Source organism: Cyclopterus lumpus, chromosome 3, assembly GCF_009769545.1.
Source record: "Cyclopterus lumpus isolate fCycLum1 chromosome 3, fCycLum1.pri, whole genome shotgun sequence".
NCBI lineage: Eukaryota > Metazoa > Chordata > Actinopteri > Perciformes > Cyclopteridae > Cyclopterus > Cyclopterus lumpus.
The window spans coordinates 25,222,302-25,242,481 of NC_046968.1; the positions used below are offsets into that span (position 1 = coordinate 25,222,302).

The following is a 20,180-nucleotide window of genomic DNA, read 5'->3' on the forward strand; positions in this document are numbered from 1 at the left end:
AATGACTCCGAGTGCTTTTAAATCCATCGGCCATTCTGTATTGAAATTACACTCTTCAATCCCCCGAGTCTTTGTATGGATTTGGGCCGCGAACCAATACGGCAGATAGTAAAGTGCCGGAGCCAATACGTCATTGAGAGGTGTAACTGCTGAGCTAAATAAAAGGAGCTTGACAATAAACCCTTCATTATAAACAAAACCTTATTTTCTTTGAAATGGCCTCTTTATATTTGAGATTTATTAGATAAAAAGAATAAATGAAGTGGAGCTTTTTTTTATACACGAGGTGAGGAGAACAGAGCATTTTATGTGTTTTCCTACCCAGCCAGGGGTTTGTTTCACAAGTGGATTTTTATCTCCAAAGTCATAAGCTTCAGATTATCAGTTTTGAGGGCAGGAGAAATATACACGACATGTAGATGCATAAAATGCATGTACGCTATTACAAAATATGTGCTAAGCAAAACACAGTTCATACTCATATCTGGGAAAAGTTATTTTTTTAATTTAAAGTCATACAAATCCTTTTGCCATCTTTACCTTTTTTATCTGAACTCGAGCGGCTCTACAAATGTCCTGTCTCGATCACCTCCCTCCTCCCACAGTTCCCAGCTCCTCCCCGAAGGACGTGACCGTGGTGAGCAAAGAGAACAAGCCTCGCACCATCATAGTCAACTGGCAGCCTCCGTCGGAGGCCAACGGGAAGATCACCGGTGAGTCTGAGAGCCTCTCGCAATGACACGCCGTGGAAAGAAAGTCAGACTTCTGACCCGTTTACTGCTTTGATTTTAATCGTGAGTCCACCAATCGTTGACTAATTAGATCACATTTCATAAGGAAAGAAATTACGCATTTAAAATGTGATACAAAAGTATTGTCCTTGCATTTATCAGACGTTTGATGGAAGAGGAATTTAGAGAGGAATCTTAAAATGTTTACTAAAAAGAGATGTTATGCATTGAATTCTATTCTATTCTATATTAATAGTGCGATGCATGACTTTGATTGTGCAGTTTGACTTAGCACAAAAACATTGTAGTTGTAGTTTTTTTTACACTTCCCCTCTTACCTGTAGTGCTACGTATCATTGTCGACTGTTTGCGGTGTGAGTTGCTGAGTGTTGGATAGATGTCGGCCTTTTCTTCAATATTATGGGATATATGATACTCGGGCCAAAAAAATAAATACATTTAAAAAAATTAAAAAAACTCAACAGGAATGTCTCCTCCCGTAAATCATCTGGAGATGATCCACAGACTGTGGTTGTAAGCAAATAGTTTGGGGTGAACTGTCCCTTTTTAAGATATTTGCCTCTCTCCTTCAAACTGTAGGCTACATCATCTACTACAGTACAGATGTAAACGCCGAGGTCCACGACTGGGTCATCGAACCCGTGGTGGGCAACCGCCTGACCCACCAGATCCAGGAGCTGACGCTGGACACCACCTACTACTTCAAGATCCAGGCCCGAAACTCCAAGGGCATGGGCCCCATGTCTGAGGCCGTTCACTTCCGCACCCCGAAGAGTAAGTTTTGGAAAACGAGCGGTCCGGAGAAACTGCATTCACCGTTTTGCCCTATTTAAAAAAAAAATTAAAAAATCCCACTGAGAAGTTAAAGAGCTTTCTCGGGTGTTTCCTAAAACATCGGCAACCAATTCCCAACAGGCTTTATCTCTAAATCATGAGAGGGGGCGAATGTGTGCGTAAATGGACCTTCTATTGCATCCAATAGGTAAACCGTGACTATAGTAGGCTAAATACTTTAAAAATGATTGGATTTATGCAGAGTTAAAAGGCTCCTTTCATTCATCAAACATACGCCAGCCTTTCATATTCGATTCAACGTTAAACGGGAAACTATTTAAACTGTCATCACGAGGATCACGAGGTGAACGGTGGAAACACAAACTTCACGTAAACAAAGTACCAGATATTTGCGATTTCTGTGCATGCGACTTAAATAATTTCTCGAGACCAAATTCTTTTTCATATGAAGGTTTGTGACGGAGCCGCATCCGTTTTGGGCCCATTTTCACTCGTGGGATGTTTAGCAAATTGTTCTACTGAAAACCAGGATTTGTGTAATGTGTGTATCTTTCCATAGATGCTTTGCTACTAATGTCTGTAGCTCTTCTCGTTTTGCGCCTCTCCTCCTCCTCATTGCCTCTCTCTCGCTTCATTTCTGTCTCCCACGCGGCTCTTTTCAGCTAACCTGTTTTTTGCTTTTTATTGTCTCTCTCGCTGCTCTCCTTTGGCCTGTTAAGCTGAGTCCTCTGACAAAATGGCTAATGACCAAGGTAAACTCCCCCTCTACACTTTCTTTCACTTGCTGACTCTGCGGATTACCATCTCCCGGGCCGATGGAAAAACTCAAATCTTATCCGTGCTTGTAGAAAACTGTTCAGATCGTCGTGTGTGTTATTTGTTGAGACAGCGGCTTCAATGTGACCGTGGAAACACCGCCAGTAAAAACGTTTGTTTTTTTTCTTCCATTTTTAAATCAGCCTCAAATCTCCCACCGAAGCCGGGGCCTTCGGGCAACCAGCATCCACACGACCCCAGAACTGCAGTCGGTAAGATGTTCCTTCCACCCGTCGTCGACCTTCACCAGTGACGACGACTCATTTCTCTCCTACGGTTCTTTTTGAAACCAGACATTATTAAATCGGTGTCCTTATTTTTTTTTGCAGTAGTTCCCCTTCCGGTGTCTTTAAAATTTTAAAAAAAAAAGTCTAATCCAAGTCCTTCTCCTCTCAGGCGTGGGAGGCAACAGCGAAGGTCACATCCTGGTCATCGTCATCATCATCTCAGTGGGAGCCTTCACCATCATCGTGGTGGTGGTCGGGGCCTTCCTGTGCACGCGGCGCACCACGTCCCACCAGAAAAAGTAGGAGGCTCCGTCGCACTTTTACGGTCCTCTTTGTTTTCACAGTTCTCTTCTGATTTGTCCTCATCTGCAGCTGCGCTCTCTCCCGTGTGCCCTCTTTGTCCTTCTCTCTGTGATCGCCGGTCAGTCGTTGACCTTTGACCTCTGTGCGTTCTCTCCTGCAGAAAGCGAGCCGCCTCGAAGTCCTCGAACGGCTCCCACAAATACAAGGGGAACTCCAAAGACCTGAAGCCCCCTGATCTTTGGATTCACCACGAGAGGCTGGAGCTGAAACCCATGGACAAGTCGCCGGATCCCAACCCGGTCATGACGGAAACGCCCATCCCCCGCACCTCGCAGGACATCACGCCGGCTGACGGCGGCCTGGACAGCAACCCCCACCTGCAGCAGCGGCGCAACTCCTACCGCGGTCAGTCTCGCCCGCGGGGCGGACGACTTCCAATTTAATGTTAGGGGGAAAGAGATCAAAGTAAAATAAATAAATAAAATGCTCGAGCTCACATGCATAATAACGCAGAGCAAACGTCCTGAGTGGCTGGCCGACGGGAAAAGTACATTTTGGGTAGTTTGACTAAGAAAACCTATATTTATTTTTTTCCAGGCAGGAAATGTGTTAATACCTTCAGGTTTGCTTCTAGGGCGATGGCTGCAGAGGTGCCGGAGAGATCGGGGTGGCGTTGTTGTTTCACTTGTGTTTGGTGGTGTTGGTGGTGGTGTTGTTGTTTTTTTTATCATGCAAGAAACATTTCATGCTTTTCATACATAATGTCTATCACTTGTGTCATCGTGGCAGTGCTGCCGATACTGCAACTTTCAGCAATCCACTCAATTTAATTAGGTCGTAGCTAAAGAATGCCGAGTGCGATGATGATATTTAGGAAATGCAATTTAAAAAACAAACAAATGACGTAAAACTAATGAATGATCCGGAAGGTCTACTGACACAGGACAACAGAGTAGAAGCTCTTTTCTGATTGGCTGGTTTCCCTACCGTACCTTTTAGGCCACGAGTCAGAGGACAGCATGTCGACACTAGCAGGCCGACGAGGGATGAGGCCTAAAATGATGATGCCTTTTGACGCTCAGCCTCCTCAGCGTAAGTGTGTGTGTGTGTGTGTGTGTGTGTGTAAGAGTGATAACTGAGTCATAATCAGATAACAGGCAGCGAGCAGTCGGTTTGGAAAGTTTTTACATAAAATATGTTAATTGGAGCACAGACATTTTTGAAATTTTTTTTTATAACAAATTAACAATTTTCAAATACTTGTCATGCCGCTGTTTGTCTAACCGAGTGAACAAATATTCATTTGTATCTGACAGACGGAGAATATTCAAGTGTGTTTATTCCAGTAAACTGCATGTGTGTTTCGTCAGCATTGCTTACACGTCCTTCATCCTTATTACAGCTGGTTAAACATCTCGTCATGTGTGTGTTTGTGTGTGTGTGTGTGTGTGTGTGTGTGTTTGTGTATCCATGTCCATTTCCATTCACAGCTGTGATTAGTGCTCACCCCATCCATTCCCTTGATAACCATCACCACCATTATCACATGGGCAGCCTGGCGTCGCCGACACGCAGCTACCTCTACCACCAGGGCGGGGGGCACCCCCGCCCGCACGCCTGTGCCACCCCCATCTCCCATCTAGACAGGGTGGACTCCACAGGTGAGACTCTTCTGCCCCCTGCTGGACAGCGGGAGAGACGCACCGGAGGAGGCGGCTCATGTGTTCATTGATTAATCAGCTGCTCATTCATTCACATGCGGTTGCCATCTTGCTGGTTCATATTTTAATTTTTCCAAAGTGTTACTAACCACTCCTCTCTGACCTCCCTGCCGTCTGATTGGCTCTCTTCTTCTCACCTCCACTTTGACCGAAGTAAAGCAAACTTTACCAGCAGGAACGCACTTTTAAATGTTCAGTTGACAAAAGATATGGATTATTATTTTGATTGTTTGCCAAATCATTTTGTTTCTTATAAAGTAAGCAAGTAAAAATAGTTGATTGTGTGTGTGTATATACGTCTAATATATCTTGCAAATGTTTTTATTTGAGAAGCTTTTTTGCTCAGAAAAGTTTCTGTTAACTTTTTTGAAACCTGTAAAAAAGAGAGAAAAACAAACTTCCCATATTACAACGTTAATATTGGAACCCCCCTTCCCCCCCCCACACACACACCCCCACACCCCCTCCAGAGTCGGTGAGGAATACCCCCATTTCGGAGCCCCTCCCTCCAGCCGCCGCCTCCTCCCAGGCCTCCTGCCCCTCGGAGATCATGGCCGACCCCGAGGGCAGCTACCACGGCTCCACCACCACCGAGGAGGAGGCCAGCTACTCCAGCAACCTGCCCCCCCACCGCTCGGCCCACCCGCACGCCCACGCCCACCCGCTCAAGAGCTTCGGCGTGCCCACCATCCCGACCACCAGCCACCCGACGTTCGAGTCGCCGGCCCTGCCCAGCACCCCCCTGCTCGCTCAGACCGGTAAGCACTCGCACAGTTTAGAGAGTCGGATCAGACTGCAACACCAACAGAGATATAGTTTAATTAAAAATACATATCGTCATCTGCATCACACTGATCAAGAATGTTGTAATTGTCTATTGATCGAGATATTTAAAGAAAAAAAGACCTAATTACAAAGTACAATGATGTATAAATATTGTGATATTGTTAATGTCAACAAATACAAACGACGTGTTACATTAAGCAACGTTTGCCTCCACCTCATTCTCATTTACTTTACACTGGATTTAAAGGGCCAGGTTGCGGATATTCTTTTTATTGTCCACATAAAACAGTCTCTGAACACCTCCAGACTTCCTCCAGTCTGTCACTCAGCTCGAAGCCCATTGGTTAGTTTTATGTTTTAGGCAAACGTTACTCAAACGGAAGTAAATAACATTTCACGGGGACTATTTTCTCGCTGTGGATTAATACACATCTGATGTTCTAGTGGGTGACTTACTGCAGTGATTCATGTGGGACTGAGTCCAAACAAACTGGTGTGAAGGAACGTGTCAGGCATCGAATGCACAAACATCACTTGTTCGTCGTGATCATTTTCATCGTTCGTTTTCGTTTTTTTTTTAATGGGATTTTTGTTAATTAAACTTGTGGGAACAAATCTCTTTGGGATTTAAAAAAAGAAAAACGTAGTCACATTACGGGACAATGTGACGGATAAATGTGGATGACCTAAAACAGCAGACGGGGGACTCGAGGTTCATGTCTTCACTCTCCATTTCACTGCCGTGCGTTGCCTTCACTGACCGGCCGTTTGTCGCGTTCAGGGCCTCCTACTCACCCCCATGTTGTTAAAACAGCCTCTATCGGAACACTAGGAAGGACTCGAAACCCGCTGGTCGTCACGGTGCCCAACGCCCCCGATGTGCCGGAGACCAGCAAGATGCTGGAAGACGTCGACAGCGTGAGTACGGCGCCCCCCCCCCCCCCCCCCCGCTGGCTGCTCGTAGCAGTGCAGTCTGTTTCTGATGGTGGCACATTTACTATACGATATAGTCTTGTCTTTTTATAATCACACAATCACACCTTCCAAATCCATGTTTTCTTTGGGCACTGGATTATACAGTTACTTGGTTTTAACCACATTTTCTGTATGTTCTTTCTCTCTTTTTTTTAACAAAAATTCTTTCCAACTTCAATCTCCACCATTTTATTTATTGTCGGCTGGCTTATGATCAACTCCTTTAACTTCTAACGCCTGATCTTAACGCGACCCATAACTGGAATGTTTTCACCATTTATTCTTTTCTCCTAATCCTCGACTGGCTGTTGACAATCTGTTGGCTGCTTTTATGGATGTCTTGCTTTTCCGTCTGCTGCATATCTTTTTTGCTTTTGTTTTTTGCTACGCTTCAGTACCATTGACCCACGGCCCCCTCCCCACCCACCCCAGCTCGCCTCACCCCACCCATACGACTCCCCTATCCTCTATTAAAGATCCCTGACTGACCCTCTCCTCCTCTCCTTTCCTTTCTTCTCCTCCCTCCCTCCCTCCTTCCAGGTGCTTGCCTCCCTCCTTCCCTGCCCCTCCCCCGCCCCTCGCAGTAACCCTGTTCCTCTCCCTCAGAGCTACGAGCCCGACGAGCTGACCGAGGAGATGGCCCACCTCGAGGGCCTCATGAAGGACCTGAACGCCATCACCACAGCGCCATGAGCATGCACACACACACACACACACACACCTACACCTACACGGAGACACACACACACTCTCACTGTCATCCACACGCACACGCAGAAAGACGCACACTCTAAAGTCAAACAAACACGCCCAAACATGAACCTTGGGAGGCTGGTGGACACAAAATGGCGTCTTGTGCCCAAGGAAAAAACTCTCACTTTGTCCCCCTCTGCAGAGGAAAAAAACAAACAGAACAACAAAAACAAACTCCAGACTTCGGGGAACCCTTTTTATTTTTATTTTTTTTTCAGCTTCCCTCGCTCAGTCTCAGGAAGGAGAGGGAAGGAAGAAGTGACGCGCTTCATCTTTTTTTATGAGGAACCGTTTCTCAGAGACAATGAAACTTCAAAAAACATTCGGGGTCGCTTTCAACCGGAAGATTGTGAGTTCTCTCCTCGGCAAGAAGACGACGGCGTGCCGGTCGGGCGTTTCTGTTTTTTTATGTTTTCACGTCGAGTCAAAAAGGAGAAAGTCCAAAAAAGATGCTGGTTTTGATGTCGGCGCCTCCACGGTGTTTGTTTTGATTAATGTTTCCTTTGTGCATTGTGTATATCTATTGGGCCGTTTCAGTGAAGTGAACATTGGAAATCAGCCCCCGTCCCCCACCCCACCTTTTACAAGCCGACGTTATTCATAAACGTTGTTTTTACCCCCCTTGTGTCTTATATTGTGCCATGACTTTTTATTATTTTTTTGTATGTTATTGTATTTTTGTACACACATATCCTTATAAACATGTACATATGTTGTATGTGTGCTTTTTTTCCCTTTTTTTTTTTCTCTTAAACTGCCTCATTCTTTTGATGTTTCCCATTTGTTTCTTTTTAATTTTTTGGGGGGGGGGCGGAGGATTGAAAGTGGGATTCCAAGAGAGTCCTGAAGCTCAGTTTTCATATTAAAAAAAGGGGAGAGAGAAGCCTGATGTGTTTTCCTGTACATTCTTCTCTGGCTTCGAGTCGCCCCCTTTGTACATTAAATCATCTTTCTCAGTCTTCTGTTTGTCGTGGGAGCTCCGTTTCAAAAAGCCTCACCAACGTGTATGTATGCGGGGAAACATCCAATAATACGAGCTTCTCTGTCGTCCTGTGGGACTTGGCAGTCTCTCCTCACAGGTCAGGGGGCACCTAAAGGACTCAGGGCGCTGACACTCACATGGCACCCACCCAGTCAATCAATCAATCAATCAATCAATCAATCGGTCAGTCAGTCGATCAATCACACCTGCAACAGACGAGTTATCTTTTATATGAGAAGTTCGATCGAATGTGTGTGTGTGTGTGTGTGTCGTTTCCAAAAACCAATATTTGGTTTCAGACGTACGTACCGCAGAAACCACGTGTGCATTTTCCCCACAAGCGGCGTGCGTTTGCCGTTTTATAATTAGTTTCCCCTCTGCTGTTCTTCAACTGGTTCTTTTACAAAAAGATGGCCGTTTAAATGGGACTCCCAGATATTTTTTTTTTTTTTTTTTTTTTTTAAACATGGTAGTTTTTGTATGGAGAAAAAAAGAAAGAAGAAGCAGCTTGTTGTAAACACAAATCCGATGTAAAAAATAAAAAAAGAAGTTCATCTACGAAACTAGTTTTTCATCACACTCTTACCCAAAGAAATTTGTCATTTGCAATCATAGTCATTTGCTCTACTTTTGTGAATACCATGTTTCTCATAAATGTACATCGTCATGAATGTCAATATAACTGTAAGAGATTTTAAACTAATGGATTCAAACGAGGAACACGTTTCGGGGGAAACATGATAGAAAACAAAAAGGGGGGGATGGGGGGGGGGTGGGGGAGAAAAAGGACCGGACTCCATTTGGGAAATAATCTATTGAGTTGTAAACAGTTGAACCTGTATTGCACTTTTTCACAATTTTTCGAAAAGTACATTTCTTACATATCTTGTGTTTTAAATATCAAACGCTGTTTGTGTAACGTAGTGTCCTAGGTAAGCAGCAGGCAGCTGGTCTTGTTTTTTATGTTCATTATTTTTTTTTAATAATTTTTTTTTTTGGGCTTCAGAAATGAAATGAATTTGAGAGGCCGAGTTGTTTTATTTTTCGCAGCTCATGATGAGGAATTATGTCGTCGCTTGTTAATGTACAGAGCTTTCTCTGCTTTCTGTAGGAAAAAAAATCTGTGGCTTTTTAAAAAAAAAAATGTTGACAAAAAAAAAGTTTGGAAAAAAATATGTTTTTTTTATTGGTGCTCCTATACATTGTGTATACAAACTATTATGAATACTAACAAAGTAAATGTTTCTGCTCGTCTTCTTTTCATCCGACATGATCGGGACAGGTATTAAGAGCAGTGGTGGAATGTAACTAAGTACATTTACTCAAGTAGTACTATTTTTATAGTACCTGTACGTTATACTTCTACTCCACTTGCAGATGCAGATTAATATTAATCAACTAGTAGATTATGATGTATAATTAAGTTACCTGGCAGTTTATAAAGTAGTTTAAATTTGCTTTGCCTTCATTAGCGGCAGCATTATTATTATTATTATTATTATTATCCAGACATATGATATACTGCGTATGATTCTGAAATGCAGTACAGAGTAATGTCACCCTGTGGTGCTACTTTTACGTTGGCATCAGAGGACTTCTTCCACCACTGCTGAAAACTATTCAGAAGCAATACAGAAATGTACAAATGTTTTCAGTTTTTCTCAGTTATCTAGTATATTAAACTGAATATTTATGGCTGTGGGTCAGACAAAAAATTTAATTTAATTATGTATAAAATCTAATTTTATAATTGTATAAATCAAGCTTTTCCAAGCAATTTGTTGATTTGAGAAATTATCGCCAGATTATACAATAATGAAAATAATTGGCAATCAAGCCTTAAAGACTAGTTTGTCTGAATTTGATTTAAATTGCCGTGTGAAGCCTCACAAAAGGACAGCTGTTATTTGTGAAAGCTTCTTTTGTTGCACAGACTAGTCAGTTAATAAGGTCGTCTTTGTTCAGCAAGAAATAGTAAAAAAAACAATTTCATAAGCGTAGATCACAGCTGAAACACTTGATTCTTCTTTTTCTAGACTACTCACATGGTTTGAGGTTTATCTGCACTGCAGCATGAAGTTGGGGTTTATGTAAAACTACATTAGGAAAAAATTAACTTATACTTCCCTATACTGAAGGTCCTTTATTTATTTAGGTTTGTAGTAAAGGTTGTCCAATTTAAATATGAATAAATAAACATTTAAAAAATATATAAAAGTGTTTCAATGCTGGGATTCCGCCTGTGAAACTCTAAAGCAAAATGTCAGGCGACCAGCAGGTGTCGCTGCAGCCGTTTCCTCTTCTCTTCGACTTCCGCCTACGTCATCACTCCCTCTCACAACACGGAATATGGCGGCCAGCTCGGATCGAATTCCTCCTCCTTTCCCTGACGCGGAGGAGCCGGGAGCCGCGACGTGTGACATGGCAGACGGGGACAGCGACGAGGGGGAGGACATCTTCATTAATAACGTGCGTTTGCAGCTCATTCTTATGTATTTCAGGCGATTATATCTGCATACGTGAGCGGGGCAGGAGTCAGCCTCTTTATCTGATGTGACCTGCATTCATGGCAGCCAACACAACTGGCTGACTGAGGGAGGGAGGCGAGAAACGAGGTCAGGCTTCGTGTGGAAAACAAACGGTTTCAGGAAGTTGGCCGTAAATTGAGCAGTTTTTTTTAGGCGGAACTAGTAAGATTTTGCCTTTTTTTTTTCGTGGCCTGCTTAACCAACTAGCTACTCCATTTTAAAAGATTTTAATTCCGGTTAACGGCTCTTTATTGATCATTTAATTGTGTTTGTGTTTGTGTATAATGTCACCTCTTGTGTTTTTGTATCTAGTGAGGGAAGTAGTATTCATATACTTATGTAAAAGTACAAGTATTATCAGTAAAATCTACTTGGTGACACAAGTAACGTGACGTCACTCCTCTAATGTCACCTCTTGTGTTTGTGTATCTAGTGAGGGAAGAAGTATTTATATACTTCACTTACGTTAAAGTACAACACGTATTATCAGTAAAATCTACTTAAGGTGTCAAAAGTAAAAGTACTGTGACTCTTTATGCAGGATGGCACCTTTCTACAGTGTATTATTATGAGTATTATTATAGAATATTATTGTTTTTCTCACTAACCAAATCATGCAAGATTATTTTAACGTTTTATTTTAGTTACATTGTTTACTCCCGAGTAGATAAGTAGTCACATGTTGTTGTTGGTTTTTTTTAATGTAAAAAGTAATTATAGTGCGGTATAAAGTGTGACAAAAAGAATAGACTCAAGTTAAGCACCTTAAATGAGTAATAAACGGTATTTAACACGTGTCCTTCCTGTCTGCAGAGCAACCCTGTGGCTGTGAGTCGAGGAGTCTCTCAGCCTCCAGATCTGTTCGGTGAGGAGGAGGAAGAGGAGGAGGAGGAGGAGGAAGAGGCCAGCAGCACCGCTGCCAAATCCAACGGAGTTCACTCTGATGATGACAACGACCTGTTTGCTGGTTAGGAGACATTTTCTTTTATCCCACTTCCTTTGAATTCGCAGCGCTTTGGTCATGTGAGATGGTTTATTACGTGTCTAGGTCGTGCTCAACTATTTTAATTCCCATTTTAAAAGAGGCATTCCTCTGATTTAACTGACTAATCAATTATTGGAGTAATCGTTTTAGCAGTCGCTATATGTGTAACAGTGAGACTGCGTTACAAACGTTGGTGTGGAGTTTTAAAGATGTGGGTGTTTGCTCGGCAGGGGAACTCTAATAAAAGATGTTTGAGTTGCATTATGGGAAATGTAGGATCCAGTGTTTTTGGAACTTGACCCCGATGCTTCTGCTGCTTCAGTTTTACTGTAATACATTTAAAAAGTCTCTGTCTGTGCAATATAAACAAATTAAGGCATTTAAAGTCTGACTAACTCAGCAAAATCTGATTTATTTTCCGCTAATGTTCTTCATTAAATGAGAAAATACTCCGTACCCTTTTGTTCTTTTCATTTGTCAAGTATTTAGTATTTACGATGTGTTTATTTTTCTATTATTTTTTCAATTTAAATGACCTAAATGGTGATTGAAAACTAGTGTATTAGTATGTATTTTAGAAACCTTGTTTGTTACATTAATTGAAAATCTTATTACATCCCGACAGCGATAAATAAATAAAATACTCAGACCAAAAAAAGAAATATTTTTAACCCCAGCTTTAATGATCTGAACATACATTTAATGCTCATTTACACAATTTAAATGATCAGTGCTGTGAACAAATATTGTTCTCATGACGCGGTCAACAACCTGCATGAGTTTAACATTAATAAAACTGAGAATTATCACAGAGTCAATGAACATATGCCACTGTGCATGTATAAAACAATATGTAGTGAGTAAATAATAAAACAAATCTCCCACATGTCCTTTATTATTCATAAAGTTGACAAAATGCATCGGTCATCACTCGTGTAGATGTAAACTGCAGCTTTTCTCCCGTAATAAATCAGCAGTGCACTGTTGTGGATGAATCGGGTACATTTGAGTGACCTGTGTATCATACAATATTAACCCCCCCCCCCCAGAGTCACACGTGAAGCTGAGCAGCTCTGGCCCAAAGGAGCTCTCCACCTCCTCTGGCCCTCCTCCTCCATCATCCTCCTTCACTCAGAGCCCTGCAGCCATGCAGCGCACCTCCCTGGAGCAGGTACGGCTGAGCCGCACTTCCTTTTTTAAATTTTTTTTAAAGCAGTTCATTTCATGCACGTTTTTTCCGTGATGGCTACTAGTTGTGTTTTTCTCCTCAATTACAGTTGGAAGAGGACAGTTTTGATGTAGATGTCGCCGTCACCAACCCTGAGAAAGTTGGTCAGTCTCTTTTTTTTCTTTTCCTTTTTGTTGAAACTATAATCCAGCTATCTGTAATTCCCAGTTTATTCAGATGTGATTTTTTTTGAGGAGTAGTTGATGAATTACAGCTGTGTATAGTGTAAACTTGTACGGTTATGTTTTATTTTCGCAACCTCTATACTTTAAATGCACTGACGCATTAGTGTCAGACTCATTTCTCATTAATTCTCATCTTCAATTTATCTCCAATGTTTCTGTCCTACTAGGAGATGGCATGAATGCATATGTGGCCTTCAAAGTATCCACCAGGGTCTGTAGAAAAGCTTGTGTTGCTTCTTATATCTTGTGTTTATTTAATTTTTTTTTACATCGCTCTTAAATCTGTCTAAATTTTCCCTGCTGTCTAAGTTGTTAGTTTTCAAAGGTCTGTGTCCCCGTCTCTGCTCTCAGACCTCCTTGGCCATGTTCAGGAGTAAAGTCTTCTCTGTGAGGAGGCGTTACAGTGACTTCCTGGGTCTTTACGAGAAGCTGTCGGTCAAGCAGTCGCTCCACGGCTGCATCGTTCCACCACCACCGGAGAAAAGTGTCGTAGGTGGGTCTTCAGTGTGTGCTCTGCTTGTTTTTTGTATTTCTATTTTTTGTATATCTCTTTTGGTGACTCTCACGTGGAAACCAACAGGAATGACCAAAGTGAAGGTGGGAATGGACGACCCGTCCTCGGTGGAGTTTGTGGAGAGAAGAAGAGCAGCTCTGGAGAGGCATGGATCCATCCGTGTTTCACACAGAGATGTTATTAATGAGATGATAACCAACGTTCATATTTCTACACATGCTCATGCTTTTCGTGTGCATGTTTTATGTGTTAACTCGTTGGCCACTATTACTTCTTACTCACTTTATCTTGCTTTTGTTTTTTTCTGTAGGTATCTTCAGAGAGTAGTGTCTCACCCATCGTTACTACAAGATCCGGACGTCCGTGAGTTCTTGGAGAGAGAGGAGGTGGGTTTTTATATGAAAAGATGTTCCTGTGGCAACGAGCTAGATAATAACTTAAGATTGCTGGTAATGACTTTTGAACTGTGTGTGTGTGTGTGTGTGTGTGTGTGTGTGTGTGTGTGTGTGTGTGTGTGTGTGTGTGTGTGTGTGTGTGTGTGTGTGTGTGTGTGTGTGTGTGTGTGTGTGTGTGTGTGTGTGTGTGTGTGTGTGTGTGTGTGTGTGTGTGTGTGTGTGTGTGTGTGTGTGTGTGTGTGTGTGTGTGTGTGTGTGTGTGTGTGTGTGTGTGTGTGTGTGTGTGTGTGTGTGTGTGTGTGTGTGTGTGTGTGTGTGTGTGTGTGTGTGTGTGTGTGTGTGTGTGTGTGTGTGTGTGTGTGTGTGTGTGTGTGTGTTTTCAGCTTCCCAGAGCAGTGAGCACCCAGGCGCTGAGTGGAGCTGGCTTCCTCAAAATGATCAATAAGGCATCAGATGCTGTCAACAAGATGACCATCAAGATGAATGAGTCAGACACTGTGAGTGGAATCCAGATCAAGTGTTTTCAGGAGCCCGTTGTGCATGTGGCGATACATTAAATGATGATGTCATAGAATTTGACATGTCCGTTGTTGGATCAATTTTGATGGATCATTGGAGGCACCAGAATATTTACACCACGATGCGCTGAATATCCAAAAGTCTTAGTAGGAGAGGCGAGGAAGAACATTTTAACAGCTGGAATTATACTCATTATTCAAGATTCTGGAGATATCGTTTAATTTGTCACATACACATGTGAGTACGCTTAGTGAAACGTTGTTGCGTCAAACTCCCAAGCGGCGCACAATACAAGTATGAGAAATTATGAATAGCTGAGTAAACACAATACCAGTTTAAAATATAAATGACCAGAATGAGCTCAATATAAACGCTGGTAAACATGTGAAAAAGAGTAAATGTATACAAGATGGTAAACATCTAAAAGTGAAGTGAACTGTGCCGGTAAAGTGACCAAAGTATTTAAATGGCCCTATTGTAGGTATGCATAAACATAGTATTGTATCCCTGTTTTTCTAGAAATTCTAGCAGGACAAACAAACCATTGTAGAGATGATGAGGTTGTTTTGGTGGATTATATTTTTTTCCTGATCATTTCACTCTGTCGGTCTCAGTGGTTTGAGGACAAGTTCCAGGAGGTGGAGAACGAGGAGCAGCAGTTGAGGAAGCTTCAGGCGGTGGTCGACTCCCTCGTCAACCACAGGAAGGGTGAGCTCCACATCTTTCTGTTTCAACTGAGGAAACGGGCGAGTACCGTCCAGCTCCCCTGGTCTTTTAGGGCCAAACGAGTAGACTGAATACGCCTTCTGTTTCCCAGAGCTGTGTGGGAGCACGGCACTGTTTGCCAAAAGCATGGCCATGTTGGGAAACTCTGAGGACAACACGGCCCTGTCCAGGGCCCTGTCCCAGCTGGCGGAGGTGGAGGAAAAGATGGAGCAGCTGCATCAGGAGCAGGCAGCCAGCGACTTCTTCATCTTCGCTGAGCTGCTGGCCGACTACATCCGCCTGCTGGCTGCTATGCGCGTAAGCTCAGCGCTGCAGAGCGGTACTTTTACTGTAACGGAGATTCTTCAGGCGCCGTGACGAGCAAAGCTCCAGTCGAATCTTGCATTTAGTCCGCAGCAACACGAGGGCGGCGGTGTGTTTTTAAGTTTAGGCTCTCTGTTTGACAAGTGTCGGGTGTCCACTGTCCACAGGGGTGTTTTGACCAGCGCGTACGGGCGTGGCAGCGATGGCAGGAGGCTCAGAGCACGCTGCAGAAGAAGAGGGAGGCCGAGGCCAAGCTGCTGTGGGCCAACAAGCCGGACAAACTGCAGCAGGCCAAAGACGAGATCACCGAGGTAACGGACACGGTGGTCCGGAGGTCGTATTGAACATGTTGGTTACAGTGAACCAGGCAGCAAATGGCTCATGTAGAGCTGTGCTAGTCTTGTGGTTCTGAGGGGAGTGCGAGACCCGTTTTTATTCTGGTTGAAGCTCGCTCTCAGCCCACTCGGGACAAAATGACCTACCTCCTGTCAAAGGAGCAGATTTGAACGTTTTATATTGGTTTGTTTAGAAGAGAACAGAGAATAGTAAGCAAACTATTTTGATAATTGTTTAATTTTTCATCAAGTTAAATTGTCCAATTGTCCATTTGCTTGTTCCGGCTTCTCAAATGTGACAGTTGGCAGCTTTTCAATGTTTCTGTAAGACTCTGAATTAAATATAGACAAACCACGGGCTTTGTGACGTTCCTTGTTCACAGTTTTCTGACATTTAATATATTTAACAATCAATTGATTAGTAAAAAGATATTCCATAGATATATTGAAAAATATCTGATATGAATCCAGTCCTCAACAATGTAGAAGCACCATCACAACTCCGACAACATCATGCCTCTTTATTTTCAGTAAAAGTGTTTCCCATTTCTTTATAGATGTTTTCAGATTAGATACATTACTGTATTTGTAGATACGGACATCCCGTGGCACGAAAACAGCAGCTAATTGCTTTTATTTAAAGGAATATTAAGTGTCACGTTTTTATATTGCATGCTGGAAAATACCAGGACATTAATGTTTTAGTGATTGTTTTTTGTTTTCCTCCTCACGTCTGTGCTCAGTGGGAGGCGAGGGTGACTCAGTACGAGAGGGATTTCGACAGGATTGGCATGACCGTACGCAAGGAGGTTCTCAGGTTTGAGGTATGTTTATGTTTCTAGAACTGTTATAAAAGGTGAAAAGTTTGTCAGCGGATCACAGTCGCAAACATTTTTTAAAATCTAGTTTGATCCGAAATTGTAATATGACGATAAAACTCAGCTTAAACGGGTGCCCTGAACAAAAAAGGATGAGATCTGACATAAAACATGCATGAAGACGTAAAGATCTCATCCAGATCCAACAATTAAAACGAGTCTCCTGAGGTGTGTCGCATAAGCCTTTTTAATTTCCGGCTCACGGGTAGAATTTTCTTTTGGGTGAGATGAGATCTGATATATATATATATATATATATATTTTTTTTTTTTTTTTTTTTTCATACAATGACCCTGATAAATGGCACAATATTCCTATTAGACCATCAGACTATTTTCCCCTAAAGTAGATCCACGTTTTGTCTTTTCAGAAAGAGAAAGCCAAGGACTTCAGGAGCCAGCTGGTCAAATACCTGGATGCAATGCTGCAGTCTAAACAACGGGTAAACATTCAGTGTCATCTTCATCACGTACACTTTACTTTATTCATGCATACCAAAGTGTTCCCATAAGCTAAACGTATGAATTACTTTTTAAATGAGTATTTATTGAAATATTGACACATTTTAACCGTCTCTTTCCCCTCTGGTTCTGATTCTATTCCAGCTCGTAAAGTTCTGGGAGGCGTTCCTGCCGGAGGCGAAGGCAATAGCTTAATGGAGAGGGAGACTCTTTTTTCTTTTTTAAGACCCCCCCCCCCCCCCCCCCCCCCCAACTGCCTTTTTCAAACACTGTACCTCTTGACCATAAACTGAGAGGACAATTTTGAAACACACAAGAAACTTCCATCCATTTTTTTTTTTTTTGTCTCTTTTTTTAATCATAGTGTATTCGCTTATTTTGTACAGTTCTTTGATATGATAAAAATGCCGCATTGAATTCCTCATGTTTCATGTTCTTGACTGAAAGATGGTATAAAGCAGGAGATTGACCTGGCCGTGATATTTGTGAAAATGTATTTTGTGTCTCTCGCCTAAACCAGTATATTAAGGTGTTAACACTAAGGTACCCTTGAGTGACATTGTCGATAGTTTACATTAGAAGATAGACGTTTGTAAATCATTCCAGCCTCTTAACAGCTTATGTTGATGAATGCTTGTCAGATAATGTTTTGACGCACTGAGATGCATTGTACAGTTGGAAAAGCTGTTGTTTTTGTGTTTTAAAAAAAAAGTGTATTTACCAAAACACCCACTACTGAGGTAATTTACGAGGAGTATTGGCACAATATTAGGTCATAGAAATCATGTGAGAACTCAAAGATGTGACGGGGTTACAGGCAGAGTTGTTACAACAATGATGAAAGAAACTTACAGTGAGTGCAGGTTGAGAAAATGCAATCTCCGGTTTGTTGGTGTTTTCTACGATGATGTATTTGCTCAAATTGTGTTTATTACATGAATCGATTTATTTATTTATTTTTCACAACATTTTCAAGTTCTTAAGTCCAAAGTGACTTTTCTGCCCAGGAAATGACTTTTGACATGTATGTACAGTACTTGAATCGTACAACTACTATAAATTGGTTAAACGATGACGGGCGAGCGCAGACATTCACTTATTTTCCTATTCAGCATCTTTATGTGAGAATGTGCTTTATTTTTGTATCCACTTTTCATCGGCACGCACATGTTACTGGAGATGCGAAACAGGTAGATGTACAAAATAAATACGATTGGTTAAGCTTTGGGGACCGGTTTCATGTTTTCTTGTTTGTCGTCCCGTTTCAGTTCATTGTCATGGTTGAATTTTCGCGCTGCCGATCATTTTGGGTGTTTTCAAAATAATTTTGAAAGTTAATGTCTTTTTTTCTTCTTCTTATGGATTCAACACTTATCAATTGACCATTGTTTTCTCTCCTTCAGTGATAAACTGTGAACTTAACACATTTATTTAAATTTAAATCTTCAAGGTGGCCACTTTGAAGCGCTGTAATTGGTCAAAACTACGACTGGACTAAAGTACTTTGTTCATGCCTTACATAGGTCCACATATTATACTCTACACATGAAAAATAGTGTATGGCTAATGCTGCGTTCACACCAAAAGCGTTGCGAATATTCGCAGCATTAGGATATATTTTGTTAAAGCAGAACTATTCTGGGGTCCAACATTTATCTGTCTAAATAATCCTACTCAGGAAAAAATATTAGAACAATTCCATCTGCTAATCTGGTCCACGTGATATGATCGAAAGCTTTAATACAGCTACGAAGTGGACTTTGACTTTGGATTTTTCTGTCAGCTGCTGTTACCAAGGTCAAGAATGAACTTTTGAGGCTCAATATTCAAATTGTGTGGCTTGTCTTGTAAGTATTGGCAGAATATTAAAGGACACATGGGGATTTTCAATTCAATTCAGTTTATTTTATATAGACCAATATCACAAATTACGAATTTGCCTCAGAGGGTTTTACAATCTGTACACATACGACATCCCTGTCCCAGGACCTCACATCGGAACAGGAATAACTCCCAAATAATAGAAAAAACCCTTTCATGAGAGCAACGGAGGAGGATCCCCCTCCCCGGATGGACAGATGCAATAGATGTCATGTGTACAGAAGCAAGAAGACAAATGTGATCAGGACATCTTATATATTTATGTTACTTCTCTGCAACAATATGAAATATCCTTGGCAATACATTGATTTGATTCTGCTCAATCTTTCTTTTAACTGAGTTCTTGGACTTTCCAACAAGACATATATATATAAGCAGAGCTCACTTTCTAAGCATATTAATAACCTAATAAAAGACTAATCAAATAACCAAAGGTTCTCTTCGACTAACTCTTTTATAGTAGTTTTTCTTTTCTTTTTTCTTTCCATGTAGTTCGTATACAATAGATATACAAAAAAGTAATATATATATATATATCTATATATATATATGTAAATTAAATAAAACATAAATATGTATAGTTCTAGCCAATCAAACCATAAAATACCATAAAGTAAAGACAGAAGAAAGATAAATGATCCATTTTCTATTCTTTATCACATAAATTTTTTTTTTTTAAGGAGAACCACTTTTGCTTCTTTTTTTTTTTTCCAGAGGAACTTGTGCACAACCCTCCCTGACGTAACATCAGGGGTGTGACGGTAATTAATGTATCCCGTATCAGTCCTGACCCGGACGTGTGCGTCGCGAAGCGGGCGGTGCCGTTTTTTAGTTTTTTTTACTACATCCGGTATGTTTCGAACCTTTTCAACGAGAGCAGCGAAGAATGGAGCGAGCCGCTAACGCTCCGCTGTTAGCGTGAAAACATCAGCCACAACAAGTGACAACCGCAAAACAACAACAACAAAAACCTTCACGTGAAGACGCCCGCCCGCCCCCCCCGAACACACCTCACGCGGGGCAGCCGTTGTACGTTTCGGGCGTGACAAAACAACCCCCCCCCGCGAGCCGTGTCCTGGTCGTCTGGATATTTAAATCACAGAGAAGGTGAGCCGCGGTGTTTCTTTGAACG

General features: G+C 41.9%; 3 protein-coding genes across 8 annotated transcripts in view; all 3 read left to right on the plus strand.

Annotated features, from left to right (window-relative positions):
- Positions 1-8,278, plus strand: part of neo1a (neogenin 1a) — a 132,805-nt gene extending 124,527 nt beyond the window's left edge. The window contains exons 19-28 of one of the 3 annotated variants that reach the window (XM_034529508.1): positions 606-713; positions 1,332-1,526; positions 2,507-2,575; positions 2,760-2,889; positions 3,054-3,298; positions 3,893-3,985; positions 4,384-4,554; positions 5,085-5,372; positions 6,182-6,318; positions 6,982-8,278. In XM_034529508.1, coding sequence (XP_034385399.1) covers positions 606-713; positions 1,332-1,526; positions 2,507-2,575; positions 2,760-2,889; positions 3,054-3,298; positions 3,893-3,985; positions 4,384-4,554; positions 5,085-5,372; positions 6,182-6,318; positions 6,982-7,068 — 1,523 coding nt within the window. In that variant the 3' untranslated portion in view covers positions 7,069-8,278. The remainder of the gene's footprint in view (positions 1-605; positions 714-1,331; positions 1,527-2,506; positions 2,576-2,759; positions 2,890-3,053; positions 3,299-3,892; positions 3,986-4,383; positions 4,555-5,084; positions 5,373-6,181; positions 6,319-6,981) is intronic. The other 2 variants (XM_034529509.1, XM_034529510.1) reach the window with 2 other exon arrangements.
- A 2,154-nt stretch (positions 8,279-10,432) lies between these two features.
- On the plus strand, positions 10,433-18,396 carry LOC117727753 (sorting nexin-1-like). 3 transcript variants are annotated; one of them, XM_034528190.1, is made up of 15 exons: positions 10,433-10,579; positions 11,452-11,605; positions 12,673-12,794; positions 12,901-12,955; positions 13,204-13,247; positions 13,388-13,529; positions 13,617-13,695; positions 13,861-13,936; positions 14,329-14,442; positions 15,079-15,172; positions 15,282-15,487; positions 15,661-15,804; positions 16,572-16,652; positions 17,077-17,148; positions 17,312-18,396. In XM_034528190.1, exons 1-15 carry the CDS (start codon positions 10,460-10,462, stop codon positions 17,360-17,362), a joined length of 1,554 nt encoding a protein of 517 aa, XP_034384081.1. In that variant the 5' UTR covers positions 10,433-10,459; the 3' UTR covers positions 17,363-18,396. The 3 variants fall into 3 exon arrangements, with proteins under 3 accessions (XP_034384081.1, XP_034384088.1, XP_034384097.1); XM_034528197.1 differs by lacking the exon at positions 10,433-10,579 and adding an exon at positions 10,611-10,725; XM_034528206.1 differs by lacking the exon at positions 10,433-10,579 and adding an exon at positions 10,827-10,874.
- A 1,449-nt stretch (positions 18,397-19,845) lies between these two features.
- Positions 19,846-20,180, plus strand: part of csnk1g1 (casein kinase 1, gamma 1) — a 29,335-nt gene continuing 29,000 nt past the window's right edge. For both annotated transcript variants that reach the window (XM_034557232.1, XM_034557268.1), the window contains exon 1: positions 19,846-20,155. The gene's annotated coding sequence lies outside the window, so the exon portion shown is untranslated. The remainder of the gene's footprint in view (positions 20,156-20,180) is intronic.